Raw genomic sequence first — 16,344 nt, 5'->3', positions numbered from 1 at the left:
CTTGGCGCGCCTGCCGGGCGTCTTCGGCGCGGCGACAATTATTCCTCCGCCACGACGACGACGACAACACTTCTTCTCCCTACTCTACACCACGACCTCCATCTCTTCTGGCCTCGAAAAAGCAAAATCTCATCAATTCCTCCCGCTCTCCCCGGCCAAAAGCATCCCTTCCGACTAGCTTACGACTAGCCTTTAGGAACACCAAAACAATTCACCTACCCCCGTCCTTGTCCGCCTACCCGAAGCTCGTCAGGCACCATGCACCACGGTTTGTCAGAAATGTGACTGGTCAATTGCTCGCCCGCTTCTTCGTATACTACGACTACCTGGTTGGCGGTTCTGCATCTCATCAGGTCTGCAGCTTGCTTTTGCGGGTGCCGCTTCCACCATCCCCGTTGAATGCTTGCTTCTCCCAATCACTCCTTATTCGTCCCCACCGTCCTCCTGCCTCATGTCCGTTGCACCATTTCTTCTACTGCCCTCGCAAAATTGTCAGTGCTGCTCAAAAAGCCCCAGGTCTTTGCGGCATTGTACTCGATGCACTCCTGGCTGAATCCGGGGCTCGTCGTCCCGGCCGCATCTCCCAGCAACACGCAGTCGTAACCCTTGCTAAAGGCGTCGGTTAGCGTCCCGCTGACGCATTGATCTGTGTTGACTCCTGCAAAAACCAACGTCCGAATCCCTTGGTCTTCCAGAAATTCCTGTAGCGGAGTTGATTGGCCCCACATTCCAGACATCCGATTCTTGTGGATCCAAACGTCCGCCGTCGAGGGCAGTCTACTCCCCTGGCGGTAGGCCTCGTCGAGTGGCGGGTAGAGTGCTGCGTTCCATGCATTGCGCATCAAAAGGCCACCGGCGTCGACTTCTTCGCCAGACGCCAACTTGACAGTGCCGCAAGGCGAGCCCAGTCCACGGTAAATCCGCCCGTCTTTGCCATTTTCGAGGAGGACGCTGCCACCAAGATGCCGCGGACTGCCAAATTTGTCAACGGCAATCCCGTTCGGTTGCTCACCATCAGCAGTGGAGTCTGGCACGGCCTCAAATCCAAAAGCTCGCTTCACTGCCGGTGGCATGTTCGTGCAGTCTTCAGCCGTCAATCCCCAGTTGACCCAGATCACTCTTACATCGGCCTTGCGCGCCGCGGGGATTGCATTGCTCATCAGTTTTTCGGCGGCAGCATGGCCTGGACCCTTGCCGCGGCCAAACGCTTCCGAAAGAAAAAAGTTTTGCATGTCGATAATGACCAAGGCCGTCTTGGCAGGGGAAAGAGTTATTGGGGTCGTAGTGGTTTGGAGTGTGAAGCAGGGCTCCGATTGCGGTGAGTCAAATTTGGCCGGATGTGTGAGGTTGAATCCATCTTGACTTGAATACAACCAGAAATTGTCTGCATTCCCAATGACGGCGCGGCGATGTTGTGTCTGCTCCATTTTGAGAGTTGATGGAGTTGAAAGAGAGATTGGAAAGCGACGGGAAGCTCTTCCATTTTACTTTGTATCTAAAGTGGGATCTAGCTGCCTATCTACGCCAAGACGGAGCGGTTGATAAAAGAGGGGTAAGTAAGTTTGATATGTCCAGGCAAAGCGGAAGCTCTATTCTGTGAGTTGTTTGTTCTAGCAACATGATGGTTCCAATTCGTCTTCGCCCCCTTTCAAAATCACCTTCTAAGTGTGCTGTGAAGAGGAAATCCGAAGTGATCACTCATCACGTGATGGCAGTAGTCTTTCTTCTGTTTTTCTATATATCGACGACGAGGAAAATTGGGAGTAGAGGTCGTCTTTTTCCCGCGGAACAGGGGCGTCAAGGCGTATCCGTCGAGGACAGGGCAGTATCTGACGTCTCTGCGCGATGACGGACCATCACGTGCCACGAGGGCCAAGAGGGAGGAGGACGGCGGAGGGTCCGCGCAAAAGGAACACCAACATCCACGCACCTCCAAGTCGACACCTCCCTCCTAGACATCCATGCCATGCCTGAACAGCTCCTGCATGCACGTCGGCGGTATGTGGTTGAACAACATAGTACCACGTCCACGCCACAGCCTCCTGCCGGTGCAATCCACCGCCCGGGGGATCCGCCCTGTCGGTCCAGGGTACGCCAGGGATCTGACCAACGTCCCGACGTCGCCATAACCAATGGCCACACCTTGCCTGTCGTCCGTTGCGCCATCTTCACCTTCGGCAAGCCAGAAGGTCCTCCCCGGTCAACAAGGGCAGCGCATAGGGTGTCGACGCTCCAGGAACTGCCATTCTCGAGCCGTCGTACGGCCCTTTGCTTGCTGCTTCCCCGAAATTCAGGACTCTGCCTGTCCCCCGGATGGATCATGCCGCCGCATATTGCTCTCTCCAAGATGGTCGACCTTTGTTTTCTCTCGACAGGTGTGAAACCGGGCCGCAAAGGACAACCCATACCCTTCTCCGCCGATCACTCTCGTCTCGAAACATCTGGATCCTACCTTCCAGCTTACCGGCTGATCTACCCCAGAGCCGGCGTTGATGCCTGACACTGCTCCCTTTTTCCCCTCGTCCGTCGTCCTGGCTCGCGGTCAGAGCGGTGAAAGGGAAATTGGCTCCCTGAGATGGTTGCTTTGCAGGAGCAGCAGCGGCAAACTCCCGCCTGCGTCTTTCCACGCATCCACACGTGGTCGGGGCCGAGGGGTGACATCATGAAAAGCCCAAACCGTCATCATGATACGCGGCGTGGCCAAGGCGTTGAGCAATCAACGTCTGTCCAGGCCAGGACGATACTTTTGGTACCACCAGAGCGCTTCGTGATGCTTGAAGACTGCCCATCGGGCCGTGGCTAACGCCATCGCGCCCAAGTGGACCCTGAAGTGGCATCAAGTGTCGCCCCAGGTCGAGTCCCTGCGGACGATCAGACCGTTGCAGCCAGCAATGTGACGCCGTTATTGTGCAAAGTGACCATTGACGAAGGCGTGGGTCGAGGCAAGCCATCTTGTGTTCAGAAACGGTCTCCATGGCCCGGCCTTGCAGCAGAAAGACGCGGCTATTGACCGCTGTGCTAGACGACGTCTGGATCTTGCGACACAAGCCTGGGAACTCCCGGCCAAGACCTGGCATATTGACAGAAGGTTGTATGTACTCCTAGCAACTCGACGGCTGTTTGCATGTCGACTTGTTTGGGTGGCTGATAGCGGCCCTCTCTTCCAGTCCTCCAATACGGCTAGCCGCAATTGCCAACGCATGGTGTCTGCAGACCGCCTCTTTTGCTGCTTTGGTTGCTGTAACATGTTGGCTTCCAGAACCGCTGCTGCTGGCCCCCATGTTCAGCTCTCTGCAGTCTACGCCGAAGAAACCGATCGTGAAGAGTCTCTGAAAAACGAGATCGCAATGATCTGCGCTTACCAGATCCGATTTAGAAGCACGGTGTCTTGCTGTTGCGGGCCAAATGTCCGACTTTCTTCTTCAAGAATCCGCAGCCCTGACAGGATCCACTGATGTGGATGCGCCGAGGGTAGGGATGTAATGTCCTGGAGCCGCTGTGCTCTCGTCCTGCAGACGAGGAAACATGCATCCTTCTTTTTTTTGTTTTTTTTTTATTTTTTCCTCGAGATTTGCACGCCTCCCTCGGACTCGTTACACAAGCTTTGATGGGACCATTCAATGCCTTGTACGGTCGTGTGAGGTACTGTGGGTTCGTTGGCAGGTTTAAAAGGCTGGCAATAAGGCACCAGACCAGCCTTCTCACTCCAAGTCCAAATTCTCCATCTCCCACTCACATTCCACCCTCAGCCTTCTCACACTCAAAGACTTTTACATTCTGCTTCTCGAACCATCCCACACATTCCCTTGGAAGCCCAACGTTGCACCTCGCTACCGATTAGCCATGACGGCCCTCCGAGCAATCCTCAATGAGACTGCACCGGCTTCATCAAGCCCAGTCTCTTCAAGCTCAAATGGCCGACGTACCAGCACTGCCCCGAGCTATTACTCGCCTGCAACAACATATTCCGGTCTCCCCTCTCCAGTCATGAGCCCCATGTCTCGCGGTCTTGAGAGAATGTCTCTCGACTACGTTGCGCCTGGAAGCCGTCCATCCCAAGGACATTCCCTCAGCCCCGCGTCCTCTGGATACTCTGCCCGCTACGAACAAGACTATGGCCACCACTACGACAGCCACGCTCGGGCAGCGCGGAACTACAACTATCCCAATGCCTATCCTCAACAGGGAGCCCACTGGGCAACGGTCAATGGTGCACGCCACAGGCCCAGCACTGCCGACTCTGGCAGCAGCCATAGCCCTACGGATGATTCAGACTACGACCTGGATGGCTACTATGTCCGGTCTTCAAACGCCTCGTCAAGCGCCCAGGGCGAGCCGGGCCGACGCGATCCTCGCCACGCCTACGGAGAAGAGGAGCGTGTATTCATCATGGTCTGTGCCGTTCTCAAGGGCATGTCCTGGAAAGAAATCGAGAAGCAGTTCCGCGTCCGCTTCCCACCTGGCGGCAAGCGCCGCCACCCAGAGCCCGGACTTTGGAACACGTACCCCGACAGAGCCCGCACATCTGGCGGCTTGACCTGCGCCTACTACCGCATCCGCGAGGCATGGGGAATCGAAAAGGTTCGCGGCGTACCGGACGAGCTCAAGGTCGATGTGAAGAGTGTGGTGCGGGATCGGGTGTTGCACATGAGCCAGTTCCCCGACCTCCAGGAAATGGCCCACCGCTATGGTTGACGTTTGCTTTTGGGAATTTTCTCATTTCTTGGGTCCGTTTTAATATCCTCAGGTCTGCTTGCGGTTTCCCTATGCATCGAAGAGTGTACTGGAGTCTTTGTTTTTCCATTTTGGACTGTTTCATTCGCTCACGCCCATCATGTCAGCGCGCGACTTGTTCACATTTGGCCTTGATAAAGATTCACCTGCCTACCTACTCGCTTGGTAATTTCCTTTTGAGGCTGGCAACCTGGAGTAGAATGCCAACTCGGCACCCGAAAAAAAGGAGTTTATACGGTCTTTGGCTTTTCATTTCATTCCTCGTCTCTCGTCCATCAACAGCATTCCAAGTTTCTCACTTCTTTTGTCTCTTCAAGGTATTGGTTACATCTGGGCTTAGCTTGAATATTCATCACATTTTGCGTTTCTTCCACCATCTGCTGTGTTTCATGCCACGTTATTTGCCACGTTTCTTCTGCTCTTCACAAAATGCTCCTGCTGCGACACCACATTTTTGAATATTCAATCTAGTTCATGAGACCCTGAAGATCTTCACACAGAGATTTTGTCACCCCCGAGAGTTTCCTCACCCGATATGCCTAACCATCTAGCCAGGAACTCGGCTGACCACCTACCAGGTACATGGTGAGACATGCCTCCTCCCCCCAGAAGAAGATCTGCCCGGCATCCGTAAAGAAACGTCAGGGGCCTACTTCCATGTCACTGACTAGTCACAGGGAAACGGCTCAGCGTTTGAGCTGAACACTGCCAGCTGAGTGGTGGACGCGGCGAAGCACAGTTCTCCACCTGGTGGGTGTGGCTGCAGTCTTCTCGGGTTGACCGATCAATGCTTCACGCTCGTCTCCATCAGGAAACTGGCGCGGCGCTATCACCGATGGACTCCTCCGAGGGCATCCCCGTTCATCCATGACGTGCATTTCAGGCCAGAAGGAGCGCTAGGATGCCCGTCCCATCCGTGAAGGAGCATCAGACACATCATCTCGATCCGGTGGTTGTATAAATAGGCCTGAATGGGGCTTTCAACTCGGTTTGAAAATTGCTTCTATTCTACTCAAAAAGAGGCATCAGAGAAGAGTAGGATTTCTCATACATTCAGACATGAAATCTCTTTGGAAGAGGTCTTTGTATGTCCTTTGGGAAGCTTCCAAGTGGTACCCCTGACATCACGAAAGAAACCGTTTCTCAGAGCGTTTCTGGACGCCTCTACGGAATTCTGGCAGTAACTCATGTCGACGACTACACACGGCACCGCTGGATACCGGAAACTTCTCGAGGCCGCCAAGTAGCTAGGTACCATTGGACCGGTCTGCCACACGCCAGCAAACCCCTTTTTGTATCATACCCGAAAGGAATGCGCCCGCACCTGTCTCATTGTGCACCATACTTTTGGCATTTTCTGTTTTGAACTGATTGCATTTAGAACATGATCAAGCGGGAGGGCCGCAGCCAATTGCAGCCACCAGACGACAGATACGAAGAGCGCGCGCACATGATGTCGGCTTGGATGCAACGGTTCGCCAAAGGAGCCCTCCCTGAAACGAGCATTCCAGAGATAGCCGCTAGGACGATCACCAGGCTGGGCCAGCAGCCCACAGGTAGCTGACGCACCCCTTTGGAAGATTGCGCCATGGCTCGATTCTGGTGTCAAAAGAATCGCATTTTTTCGGTCTGCGGCGAGTCTCGGCCCCAGGTGTCGCGAGGGACGTGTTTGGTTGTTCGAAAGGAGATGGCGAGAAAAGCTTGTTCAACGGAGCTTGCTCCGCAAGGCTTGCTCCGCAAGGGTTTTTCTGACATCACCCCGCATTTGGAGAACATGGCTCTCGCAGCCACAATGACCACGTTCCTTTCCCGTGTTCGCCAGTACTCGCACGACGCCTCGCGTACCCGTACATTGCGATGGATGAGAATCTGGGCCTAGATCAAATCCAATGATTGGACCGGGAAAGGATGCGTGTGCACACGGTACAACTCTGCCGTCGTTTTACACCTGCAGGCAAGTACAAGTGACAGGCGCTTCCACTCTCCCTCATGTTCCCTTCCAAGGGATGATGTGGTGCGTCTAGGAACATGGCCGGCCTAGAACGCTCCAATGGCTACGAATGTGAGATCGACAATGCCGTGCGACGGATGATCGCCGCCGGGCGAGCGTTGGTAGCTCTCTCCTCCATTTTGCGACCCGCCCTGAAAGACGACACATGAAAGATACGAAGGCAATTTCTCGTTGGGCAGTAACCACTGAGCTGTCGAGAGAAAAAAAAAATAAAAAAAAAAAGGATGGGCGGTCAAGCGGAACGAGTTGTAGGGCATCTGTTTCTAGAAATCAGTCTCACGGCACGCCATGTTTACATGCAGCTTTTACGGATTCCGGAGCTTGTTCCTTTTCCCTCGGATACATGTGTACAGGCCACTTTCCAAGGCAGGCAGCTCTATGGACTACCAGACCGACACCCTACGTCATCGATCGCGTAAACCATCCTGACCGCGTTCCGCCCATCTGACCCGGCACCGCCAAAGTCACGCTGGACTGCTGCCGACGCCTCGCAACTTGATCATTTTTTCTCGTTTTTAGTCACTTTTTCTGGTCGGGCTCTCATTTTGTTTTCTGGGGGGTAATAATATGCAGTCGACAGCAGATGGACCAGCTAGAACCTAAAGGGCCGATCGACGTTTGGTCCTCTGCCCGCCGTCACACGGACTCCCTTCCTCCACACCCACTTGCCGTCTCCTGGTTTGCTCGGGAAATACAGCCGAACCAGTCCCAACCAACTGAATCGCATGCACGGCGGCAACGCCGCACGCACATAAGGCTACATTGTTGTCGCCGTCCTGTCTGTACGTATAACCAGGATGTCAACGCACAGCCATGTACCATGCGCATGCCCCCCGTTTTTGGTTCAGGGTCCACCTCACCATTTGCGGTCAATCAATTCTCAGTAGCTCTCATGATTGATGAGCGGGTAAAAGCTTTTGCGCGTTGCTGGGCTCGAATGTGCGGTTGTGTTTGCCTCACTTCCCTGTCCTCCTGCTCGCCTGCTCTGTCTGTCTGTCTGGCAAGATTTGGGCGTGCGAGTCGACCGGACCCGCCAGGGGGGCTCTCATCGGACGCGGACTCCTGCGCCGACCACTAACATCCAACGTACACCCTATCGAACTACCAGCCTCGGTTTGCCGCTATATCACCTCATGCGGCACTCTGGTTCCATCCATACATGCGTGTCAGCTGTCAGTCAGCGTCATCCACGCGCGTTGCGGTGCTCTATCCTTTCTCTCCTTGCCTTGAGATTCGTATACAAGAAACCCAACCCCCCTCCTCCTCCTCCCAAACCCGGACCTGGCCCCGAAACGTTCGCCTGGACTGGCGTCGCTCTGTGTTTTGACGTGCAGGTCGGACAGAGTTTGCTGCTGAGTACAAGATTTTGTGAGATTTTTCCCGCCCGCATGGATCTCTGTCTTGGAACAATGGTGGAAGCACGGGGGCATGGGGCCACAGGGGGCCAGTCCGTGGGCCAAGTCGACTGGTTTGGAGGAGCTGGGCGAGGCTTGAGATGCTGTGCCGCTGTGGCTCTTGACGGCTGATGTTGTTGTTGTTCTCTTGGACTGCTGGCAAGTCGACTTCTTATGCCAGCGACGGTGCCCAGCGGCCGGCAGAGAGAGTGGGGGAAAGCCTTGGGCCCATGCCTTGAGGGTGGAGATGAATCGTCTCCTTTCAGTGCTACTGCTCTGAATCATGGCTTCCAGAGGCCCCGTCCAAATCTCCTCTCACACATGCTACAGTACAGCTATGTACATGGCTCCCTAGTACATGGCATCAGCTCAGCTTGATGCTCCTCCTCCTCCTCCGACGCCACCATCCTGGCCAGTCATTGTTGTCCAATCCTCTGACACACGCCACGCCCGCGGACGCACCTCATCCAAGAGATCTACTTTTCCATTCCACGACATGGCCGTTCCGCCGCGTCCCCACAACCTCCCACTCACTGATCCCCCCATCCCAGTCACACACCAACCCCAAACCTCTGGATTCTCGGCGTGTGTGGTGGTGACTTGGCAGCAACCAGCCAGACAGCCAGCTAGCCATGGACAGCGCACAAAGAGGCAAGTCATATTTTTTTTTTGTTCCATCTGCACTCTGTTTTCCCTTGGGCTCATGGCATGATTAGTGCTGCATCCAGTCACGACTGCTGCTGGCTGCTGCCGCAACGCTCGCACAAGATCAGGAAGGACGAAACGAGCAGCGGCTATCTACCTACGTGATGCCTGTCGGGGCCTGTCTGCCAGCCTGCCTCCTCGCCTTGCCTTGGATTGTCGTGTGCTGCCTCTGTCCGATTCCCAATCACACTCTCTACAAAGTGGGCTGTTTTGTACACGGCGTCGAGACTGCCCCTCGCCTGGGGATGCTTGCTGCTTGCTTGCTTGCTGCTGCTGTCGTCCTGTACCCAGCGGCGGGCAAGCACCACTGTCCACCACCCCACGCTGTGCGTGCAGCATGGACGCAGCCCACCTACCTAGGGCAGCCCTAATCCCCATGCCCATCCCTAATCCCAATCCCCCATCCCCCATTTCCATGCCTAACCAACAGTCCGTACCTAATGTCACACGGGCATTTCTGTTTTCTCTCTCCCTGTTTTCGCGGTAGGTCTTGCGCAACGCCCGTCGGTCCCCCGTCCCCCGTCCATCGCCCCATCCACCCATGCACTTACATGTCCATCCAACATGGTGCATGCTGCCATCGGACAAGCATCCTTCCTACTGGCCGGGACCATCCCGCTTGCAGCTCGACCTACATAGACTTTCCAACACACAGTATCTCGCACACCCTCCCGCGGGCCCCGTCGTGTCGTATCGTGGCCGCTGTGCTGCGGCGGAGCTTTGGCCTTTTCCTCTCTTCCCCCTTTGCTTCCAGTCTCGTCCGGCGCGTTCTTTCACGCGAGGTTAAGGATGATGGATGAGCGAGCGAGAGAGCTGTTGGATCGGCCCTCGGAGTGCGGCAGCGGCAGTGGCAGCTTAGATGCTTCCTCCTATGCGATGGACACGGCCAGCGCAACAAAGCCATCATCTTCGTCGAGTCAGAGCCATATCCCTTCCCGCTGCATCCACGCTCGCCACGGCATATGCTCGCCGCCCTCTGCTCGTCCACCTCTCAAAGGCGCAGAGATGAAAAGACCAAGCGCACAAATGCAGAACTATATCTACTGTCTCTGCCCTCCGCATACTGGAACCGAAAGTAGCTCAGTGATGCCGTTCGGTGCAGCGGGGAGAGGCTTAATGGGACCATGGGTGGTCGGAGAGCGACCATGTCTGTCTGTGTACATGCGCGGCATGTTCGCGGGCTCATGTTCTCCCTTCTTTCCTCTTTGGTCCTTTCTTGGACGTTCGTTTCAGGAAGCCATGTCACTGGAGGCGCGTCGTCCTGGTCCCTCTATTTCCTCACATGTATACACATAGAGCGAGGATCCATCTCCGGGGCCGGCCGTTGCATTTGTAGATGTGTGTGCGGCTGCCAGAGCGAACCGCGTGTGTATAGAAGTCGGGACAGTTGGAGCCGAGAGGCAGGGAGAGAGAGAGAGCCATGGAGACAGACGATACACATGTTTGCAGCTCTGCCGTTGAACGTGTGAGCCATAGTATCTGGCAGATACTGAAGGAAGTTGCTGCGGCGCAAAACTCAAGTACGTATAGCCTCATGGCCAACGAAACAACATCGACATCCCCCAAACCCTCGGCTCCTCTCTCTGATTGGCTGAACCACCTCCTACCAACCAACCAACCCCCAGCTCGCCTCCTACTTGCTACTGGTCCGTAGGTAAGCTCAACTTCAGCCGCCAGCCAGCCATCCCCGCCGTCCGTCGAGAGCGGGCGGCCACACGCATATACAGTACAGTACATGCTGCACCCAACCTTGCGCCCCCCACCCCGGCAGAATAGCAAATGTGACAGGTACCATCTCGGAGGCGGCCGCCTGGCTGGCTGACGGGCATGATGGATGGCGTTGCTGGCGTGCCTGCCTGCCCGACGCAAGCCGTGGCGGACGGCCAGCCTTGCTATGAACCGCCGTCGTGGGATGGCGCGTGAGTGGTGGGTTTGGCTTGTGGGTTGTAAGTGGCCGGTGGGTGGATGGATGGGTGGATTGGATTGGATTGGGGCGTAGTAGGTAATGTAGGGCGTGACGCGAAGGGGATTGTGTGGAGAGAAGGAGAACAGATAGGTCATCATGGACGGACGGACGGACGTCCTGGGCTGCCCGTCCGTCCGTCCTCCTGACTTCGATATCTGCTCGCGGCGTCACTTGGAAGGTGAAGACGAGAGAGAAAGGGAAGAAAGAGTACATGACTCGGCTCAAGCGGAGACCGACGCCTCGGTGTTTTCGGATGTAGCGTGAGTTGATACAATGTGTATGCAGACAGACAGACGCAGCATTGTTTCGCAGACAGACTACTGATCACGGATAGACGGCTCACAGACGGCTACATGATGGGCCAGGGCGGCCGAACGCTTCGGCCTCGGTCTTGCGCATTCGGCTCGCTTGGTTGTCCGAGGGACGAGTTGGGAGACGACTGGAAGGAACCAGGCTCGGGGAATTAGGAGTGTCTTTCTGTCCGTTGTTCTATCTGTCGGTGGAAGAATTGGCTGTGGATCGAGCTGGTGAATATGTAGACATTGTTAACTCACCTCGTCCACACTTCTCGATCTCTCAGCCCCCTCTTCTTCAAGAATCGGGCAGTTGCGAGGAAAAAGAAAGAGTGGAAAAGCAATGTGCGCGGGCAGAACCAGAGAAAGGGTACAGTACGCAGTCTCAGACGCTCTATTTGCACGAACAAAAGTCCGTTTGATCCCTTTTTTTTTTTGTCTTCGCTTTGCTCCGTCACTGTTTTCAGTTTTCTCCATCACCTCGACCTCGCCATTCCTCACGAAAAAGGTCTCTCTGCTTGACTGATGCACCATGACTCCTACGCCTCTTCTCTGTTTCGAGTCCTCTCTTCTTTTCTCTGGTTGTTCTCACGGAGCCAACTCACTCACTGTCCAACGGCGTCATCCCATCAAGTCCCAAGTCCTTCCCTCCTCCTGTGCTCATCGCGCGTCTGACTGCCTGTCCATCTGCAAGCAAAGCAAGTGGCAACATGGCATCCATGTCCCTCCCTCCCGTCCCTTCTCGAACCACAGTGCAGACAGTGGAGGTGGCAAACGCATGACGTCGTCGTCCGTCTGCCCTGTCCCCCCCTCCTCCGCGCCCAACGACCTTCGCAATGAATGGCACCACCAGAACAGCCAGCGCCGTCACTGAGACACATGGCCCCGGCCGGGGCCTTTCCCGCCTTGGGTTCGCGGAGCGTGGTGGCGACGCCGTGGTTGCCTGCCTTCCCCTAGAAAAGAGAGAGAGGGGAGAGAGACTGGGTGCGATGACAGTCAATCAGTCAGTCAATCAATCAGCCAGTCCCTGCGTAACGCCGCGGTCAATCGGTCAGTTCCAGCATCATCATCATCATCCCCATCCCCATCCCGCCACCTCCAACCGCTGCCGTCCGTCCGCATCTCAGAGTCATAATCATCACCGCATGCTTGTTTGTCCTGACCCCAAGTCGGCCCAAGAGGCACCCGTACCCACCTCCAACCCCTGATTCTCAGCCCGGCCGTCCGTCCTTGCCTCCCTGCCAAACCCCCTCCTCTCATCAACCCTCCTCCTCCTCCTCCTCCTCCTCCTCCTCACTCACCTCCAACGCCCACCCCCTCCAACCACCCCCCGCGCGCTTCCTCCATCACTTCTCCGCCTCACGCTGTTGAACCGTCTCTCGCCTTCGCCTTCACCTTCACGCCCCGACGCTTTCTCGCTCCTTTGCGCCTCATCCGCATTTTGATTTTGATGGAAAAGAGGAAGTGGCGTGTTTTGGTCGGTTTGCTGGATGGATGGATGGATGGACGGTCCGAGATTTGATGGGAAAGGAGCAGCACAGGGGGAGGAAAGGATAGGAAAGGAAAGGATAGGAATGAAAAAGGAGGAGGGGGATGGGTAAGGGGTCTATATAAACATGTATGTATGTACGTGTGTACATGTGTACGTGGGTGGTATAGCTCTAGCCATGCATTACTGCCAAAGGCTTTTCCTTTCTTTTCTTTTCTACTGTACCAAGAAGAAGCGCCAGTAGCTTGCTTGCCTTGCTCCCCCCTATCCGAAACTCGACTCGCCCGCCATCCGCAGTGAGCAACCGACCAACCAACCATCCAGCCAGGCAGCCAGCGACCAGTCCACAGACCAGGTGCCCACCTCACCTCCTCAGCCAGCCCGGCACGGCAAACGGGCGGCGCATCCGCGCTTCCTCGTCGTCGTCGCTCCACGCGGCCGCGTCGCCCTTCTCGCCCCAGGGGTCATCTCCTTCGCTGTCGCTATCCGCGCCCAAGCCGCGGGCATCCCACTCCTCGTCCTCGACGGCGATGACGTTGCCGCGCTTGCCCCTCGCCCACATCTTGCCACCCACACCCCCATCACTATCATCACTGTCGCCGTCTTCCTCCTCGGGATACTCATTGCCGCGCCAATCCTCGGCGTTGCTGTCCTCGTCATCGGTATCAAACTCGCCATCTTCGTCTTCCGCGACGTCCGGGTCGGCGTCGGCATACGCCTCCCAGAGTGGCTGGTCGTCGGCGGCGATGACGAGGAGGCCGACCGAGGGGGGAAGGGGGAGAGCGGGGACGGCGGCCGCGGTGGCGGCGGTTGCGGCCGAGCTCATTGGGTCGTGCAGGAGCACGTCCGCGGGCCCGTCGTAGCGGATGTAGGTGTCGTAGACGTAGTCGCCGTCGTCGTCGTCTTCGTCGGAATCAGAGTTGGAGGAGCTCTCGCTGCTGGAAGTGTAGGATGCAGAAGACGCCGCTTTGGGCTGCCCGTCAATGTCCATGGCGCCCAGCGCGGCCGTGGGCGGCTCGAGCACGGGATGGCGCGCGCGGTACCGCGGCGTGGCCTTTGGCTGGAACTTGAGCTTCTGGGGCGTAGGGCGAGACGGGGTGCCGGGGGCGCTGCCGGGGGCAAAGGCGTTGTTGGTGGTGAGCTTTGACGCGCTCGGAGGCTGCTCCGCGACCTCGACTTCATGGGCGAAGCGCTGCATGTCGGCCAGGAGGGCCGGGTCGACGGCGTTGGCGGCATTGAGGGCGGCGGCGGCGGCGTTTGTGTTTGCGTGGGCGGTTGCTTGGTGCTGGAGAGTAGTAGCGGCGTCACTTGATGCGGTGGTGGGCGTGTTTGTCGACACTGTGGTCGACGTGAGTGCGCTGCTGGCTTTGCGCGGCGTGCTCACTGCAGACGACTTGCCGGGCCGCTTGAGAGGAGGCTCGGCCAGTCCTCCATTGTTCTGCTCCTCTAGCCTCTGCGAGACGTACTCGGTCAGAGCAGGGTTGAGAGGCTCGCCGGAGCGGCCCTTCTTGGGCTTGGACTCTACGAGCGTCGCGACGTTCTTACGCTTCTTGACGCCGCCGGCCGGCCCCGTCGTCGAGCTGGCCCCCGACGAGCTCGAATGCTGGTGATGCGAGCTCCTGGCCAGATGGAAGCGCCGCGTAGCCTGAGGCCCGGGCGTGAGAATCCTACGCCCAGTGCTGCTGCCCCCGGTGGAACCTCCACCTCCATGTCCATGTCCAATGGCACTACGCGAGTCTCCAGTTGGAAAGCCAGGAGAAGCGGCGGCGGCCGCCGACGACGACGAGGAGCTGGGGCATGGCCTGGTACTGGACAAAGTGGACGGCTGACCTTTGACGCCGGCAGCACCAGCATTAGCAGCAGCTGCGGTCCCCGTCCCCGTCGCCGCGGTTTCAGAGATACGGTCCTGGGCCTCATGGACGCGCCGGAAGACGGCCTGGGCCTGGCGGGCTGCTGCTGGCTGAGACTGCTGCTGGTGCTGCTGCTGCTGGTGCTTGCTGCCGCTGCTGCTGGCCGTGTGACGGCGCCGCTTCAACGAGTCGTCTTGGGTGTGGACGTGCAGCGTGTCGACAGGTTCGTCCTGGCGCTTGCGCTTGATGCGCACCGTCTGCGGGAGCAGTGGAGGGTGGGACATGGTTTAGGCCTGCCTGCCTGCTTTTCGCCTGGAATGGCTGGGCCGGCCGCAGCCTCACGTTCGTTGCTTTGCAGCTCGGTTCCCCCGAGAACCACACTGCCTGCCTGCCTGACTTCCTGCCCGCTGGCTGCTCACTCCTTCGGACGCGCAATGCGTTGGGCAGGTGGTACGTGTCCCCGAGCGTGGGTACAGCAGGAACAGCAGCACCGGCAGCAGCAGTAGCCCAAAGCTTCGGCGGGCACTGCTTGCAAGGCTCAAAGCGAGGCAGGGAGATCTGCAAAAGGCCAGTCAGGAGATGGGTTTTAAAATGACGCAAGAAGAGAATGTAATGTGAGCCGCGGGATGGGGGGAAAACGAGATTGCGCAAAGCAGACAAGGGAGGTCAAAGCGAAGGGGACCATGCAGCCGGCCAACTAGCTCGGATCCCAAAGGAAAGTTTCGAGTGCATACAAGGGGCTTTGCACCACTTGGCGGAGAAACCAAAATGCCAATGCGGTAGGGTGTGGTAGGGAAAGAACGGGACAGAGACGAACAAACGAGGGGGAGCAGTAGTGGAGTGGAGAGAGAAACGGTCTGGTCCGGGCCCATGGCACATCAGAACCCAAAGGAGAAGGCTTGAACTAGGGCAAATAGTAAAGTGAAGTGACTGGGGGAGCAGAGCAAATAGTAAAGTGAAGTGACTGGGGGAGCAGAGCAGAGGCCCGCGGCGGGAAAAGCTTTTGGTGGTGCTACGCGAGCAACAAGCCGGCCAGAGCAGCCGTAAAGGGAAAAAATGGAACCAACCTCGAGAAGCACAGATTCGGCAGGTCGCGTGGAAGGTTGCGGCAGGGCAACTGAGTCAGCGGCGTGCGTTTGGAGAACGTCGACTTTGGCTGGCTGGTGGCGACGAGAGAAGGACGACGTCGGGAGGGCGGAGAGACGGAGTCGCTGGCTCCGGGGAGCTCCGCCGCGCCGCCTTGGCGCGAATCCGGGAGGGCTTGGCATGGCGGAGCCCATTCTGGCGCTTTTTCTCCCACGACAAAATTCTGAACTTCTCACCGCATCTTGGGGCTTCACAACTGATGAGCAGGCCTGGGCCAGTCCGCAGGGCTCGCGAGGGTGCGGTCCGTCCGTATTTGGCGTCGTCGAGTGGCCGATGACGTCGTCGCGCCGCGGAGCCGGTCTTGAGCGCCGACACCCTGCATAACCTTGGAATCAAGGCAAACTCCCCGGGCGCCTACACCATTGTGCGTATCGTGATTCCCTTCAACATCACTGATCCATACCGCGTGTACTCCCTCTTCATCATCCAATTCCTCAACATCGCGATGCCGCCCTTTCATCACTGACCTCTGGCCTCGCGCTCCTCGTCGCCGCCATCAATCTTCATTCCCCAACGACGTCACAGATCCCGCATCGTATAGCAAAGGGGCACGACAGATGAAGCTCTAGAATTATTGTCCGACGCATGCACCCATCGCACCATATTGTCTAAACGACGCCGCGCACAGTGTCGTCATCCCGTCCTTGTTGCCATCCGAGACCCTGAGAAAAATAAAAATGGTGTTCTAGACCACGCCCGAATATGCATGACGTAGGAGATCAGCAAAGCAATGAAAGTATCAATCCAAAGACGACC

The 16,344-nt window shown here is 57.1% G+C and overlaps 9 protein-coding genes across 9 annotated transcripts; 4 read left to right on the top strand and 5 right to left on the bottom strand.

Annotated features, from left to right (window-relative positions):
- Positions 1-65: 65 nt before the first annotated feature.
- BKA78DRAFT_307871 (isochorismatase family protein) lies at positions 66-1,782 on the bottom strand. The gene has a single exon (XM_066887901.1). The coding sequence runs from the start codon at positions 1,425-1,427 to the stop codon at positions 450-452; it is 978 nt and encodes a 325-aa protein (XP_066746078.1). The 5' UTR covers positions 1,428-1,782; the 3' UTR covers positions 66-449.
- A 751-nt stretch (positions 1,783-2,533) lies between these two features.
- On the bottom strand, positions 2,534-3,225 carry BKA78DRAFT_91593 (uncharacterized protein). Its single transcript, XM_066893963.1, has one exon. It carries the CDS (start codon positions 3,075-3,077, stop codon positions 2,661-2,663), a length of 417 nt encoding a protein of 138 aa, XP_066746077.1. The 5' UTR covers positions 3,078-3,225; the 3' UTR covers positions 2,534-2,660.
- Positions 3,226-3,843: 618 nt separating this feature from the next.
- BKA78DRAFT_350601 (uncharacterized protein) lies at positions 3,844-4,695 on the top strand (the record flags this gene model as incomplete). Its single annotated transcript, XM_066891027.1, has 1 exon — positions 3,844-4,695. The coding sequence occupies one exon, from the start codon at positions 3,844-3,846 to the stop codon at positions 4,693-4,695; it is 852 nt and encodes a 283-aa protein (XP_066746076.1).
- A 3,172-nt stretch (positions 4,696-7,867) lies between these two features.
- On the bottom strand, positions 7,868-8,592 carry BKA78DRAFT_91574 (uncharacterized protein). Its single transcript, XM_066893961.1, has one exon. The coding sequence runs from the start codon at positions 8,422-8,424 to the stop codon at positions 7,912-7,914; it is 513 nt and encodes a 170-aa protein (XP_066746075.1). The 5' UTR covers positions 8,425-8,592; the 3' UTR covers positions 7,868-7,911.
- On the top strand, positions 8,050-8,894 carry BKA78DRAFT_91578 (uncharacterized protein). The gene is made up of 2 exons (XM_066893962.1): positions 8,050-8,163; positions 8,387-8,894. The coding sequence occupies exon 2, from the start codon at positions 8,498-8,500 to the stop codon at positions 8,849-8,851; it is 354 nt and encodes a 117-aa protein (XP_066746074.1). The 5' UTR covers positions 8,050-8,163; positions 8,387-8,497; the 3' UTR covers positions 8,852-8,894.
- BKA78DRAFT_91573 (uncharacterized protein) lies at positions 8,594-9,525 on the bottom strand. The gene has a single exon (XM_066893960.1). It carries the CDS (start codon positions 9,415-9,417, stop codon positions 8,938-8,940), a length of 480 nt encoding a protein of 159 aa, XP_066746073.1. The 5' UTR covers positions 9,418-9,525; the 3' UTR covers positions 8,594-8,937.
- Positions 9,526-10,312, top strand: BKA78DRAFT_91572 (uncharacterized protein). The gene has a single exon (XM_066893959.1). The coding sequence runs from the start codon at positions 9,634-9,636 to the stop codon at positions 10,138-10,140; it is 507 nt and encodes a 168-aa protein (XP_066746072.1). The 5' UTR covers positions 9,526-9,633; the 3' UTR covers positions 10,141-10,312.
- Positions 10,313-10,804: 492 nt separating this feature from the next.
- On the top strand, positions 10,805-11,530 carry BKA78DRAFT_307858 (uncharacterized protein). Its single transcript, XM_066887900.1, has 2 exons — positions 10,805-11,070; positions 11,156-11,530. The coding sequence occupies exons 1-2, from the start codon at positions 10,907-10,909 to the stop codon at positions 11,523-11,525; spliced, it is 534 nt and encodes a 177-aa protein (XP_066746071.1). The 5' UTR covers positions 10,805-10,906; the 3' UTR covers positions 11,526-11,530.
- Positions 11,531-12,956: 1,426 nt separating this feature from the next.
- BKA78DRAFT_350600 (uncharacterized protein) lies at positions 12,957-14,726 on the bottom strand (the record flags this gene model as incomplete). The annotated part of the gene is made up of 1 exon (XM_066891026.1): positions 12,957-14,726. The coding sequence occupies one exon, from the start codon at positions 14,724-14,726 to the stop codon at positions 12,957-12,959; it is 1,770 nt and encodes a 589-aa protein (XP_066746070.1).
- Positions 14,727-16,344: the final 1,618 nt, after the last annotated feature.

Source organism: Phyllosticta capitalensis (genome assembly GCF_038381095.1).
Source record: "Phyllosticta capitalensis strain CBS 128856 chromosome Unknown BKA78scaffold_3, whole genome shotgun sequence".
Classification (NCBI taxonomy): Eukaryota; Fungi; Ascomycota; class Dothideomycetes; order Botryosphaeriales; family Phyllostictaceae; genus Phyllosticta; species Phyllosticta capitalensis.
This window is presented reverse-complemented; position numbering and strand designations above follow the sequence as displayed.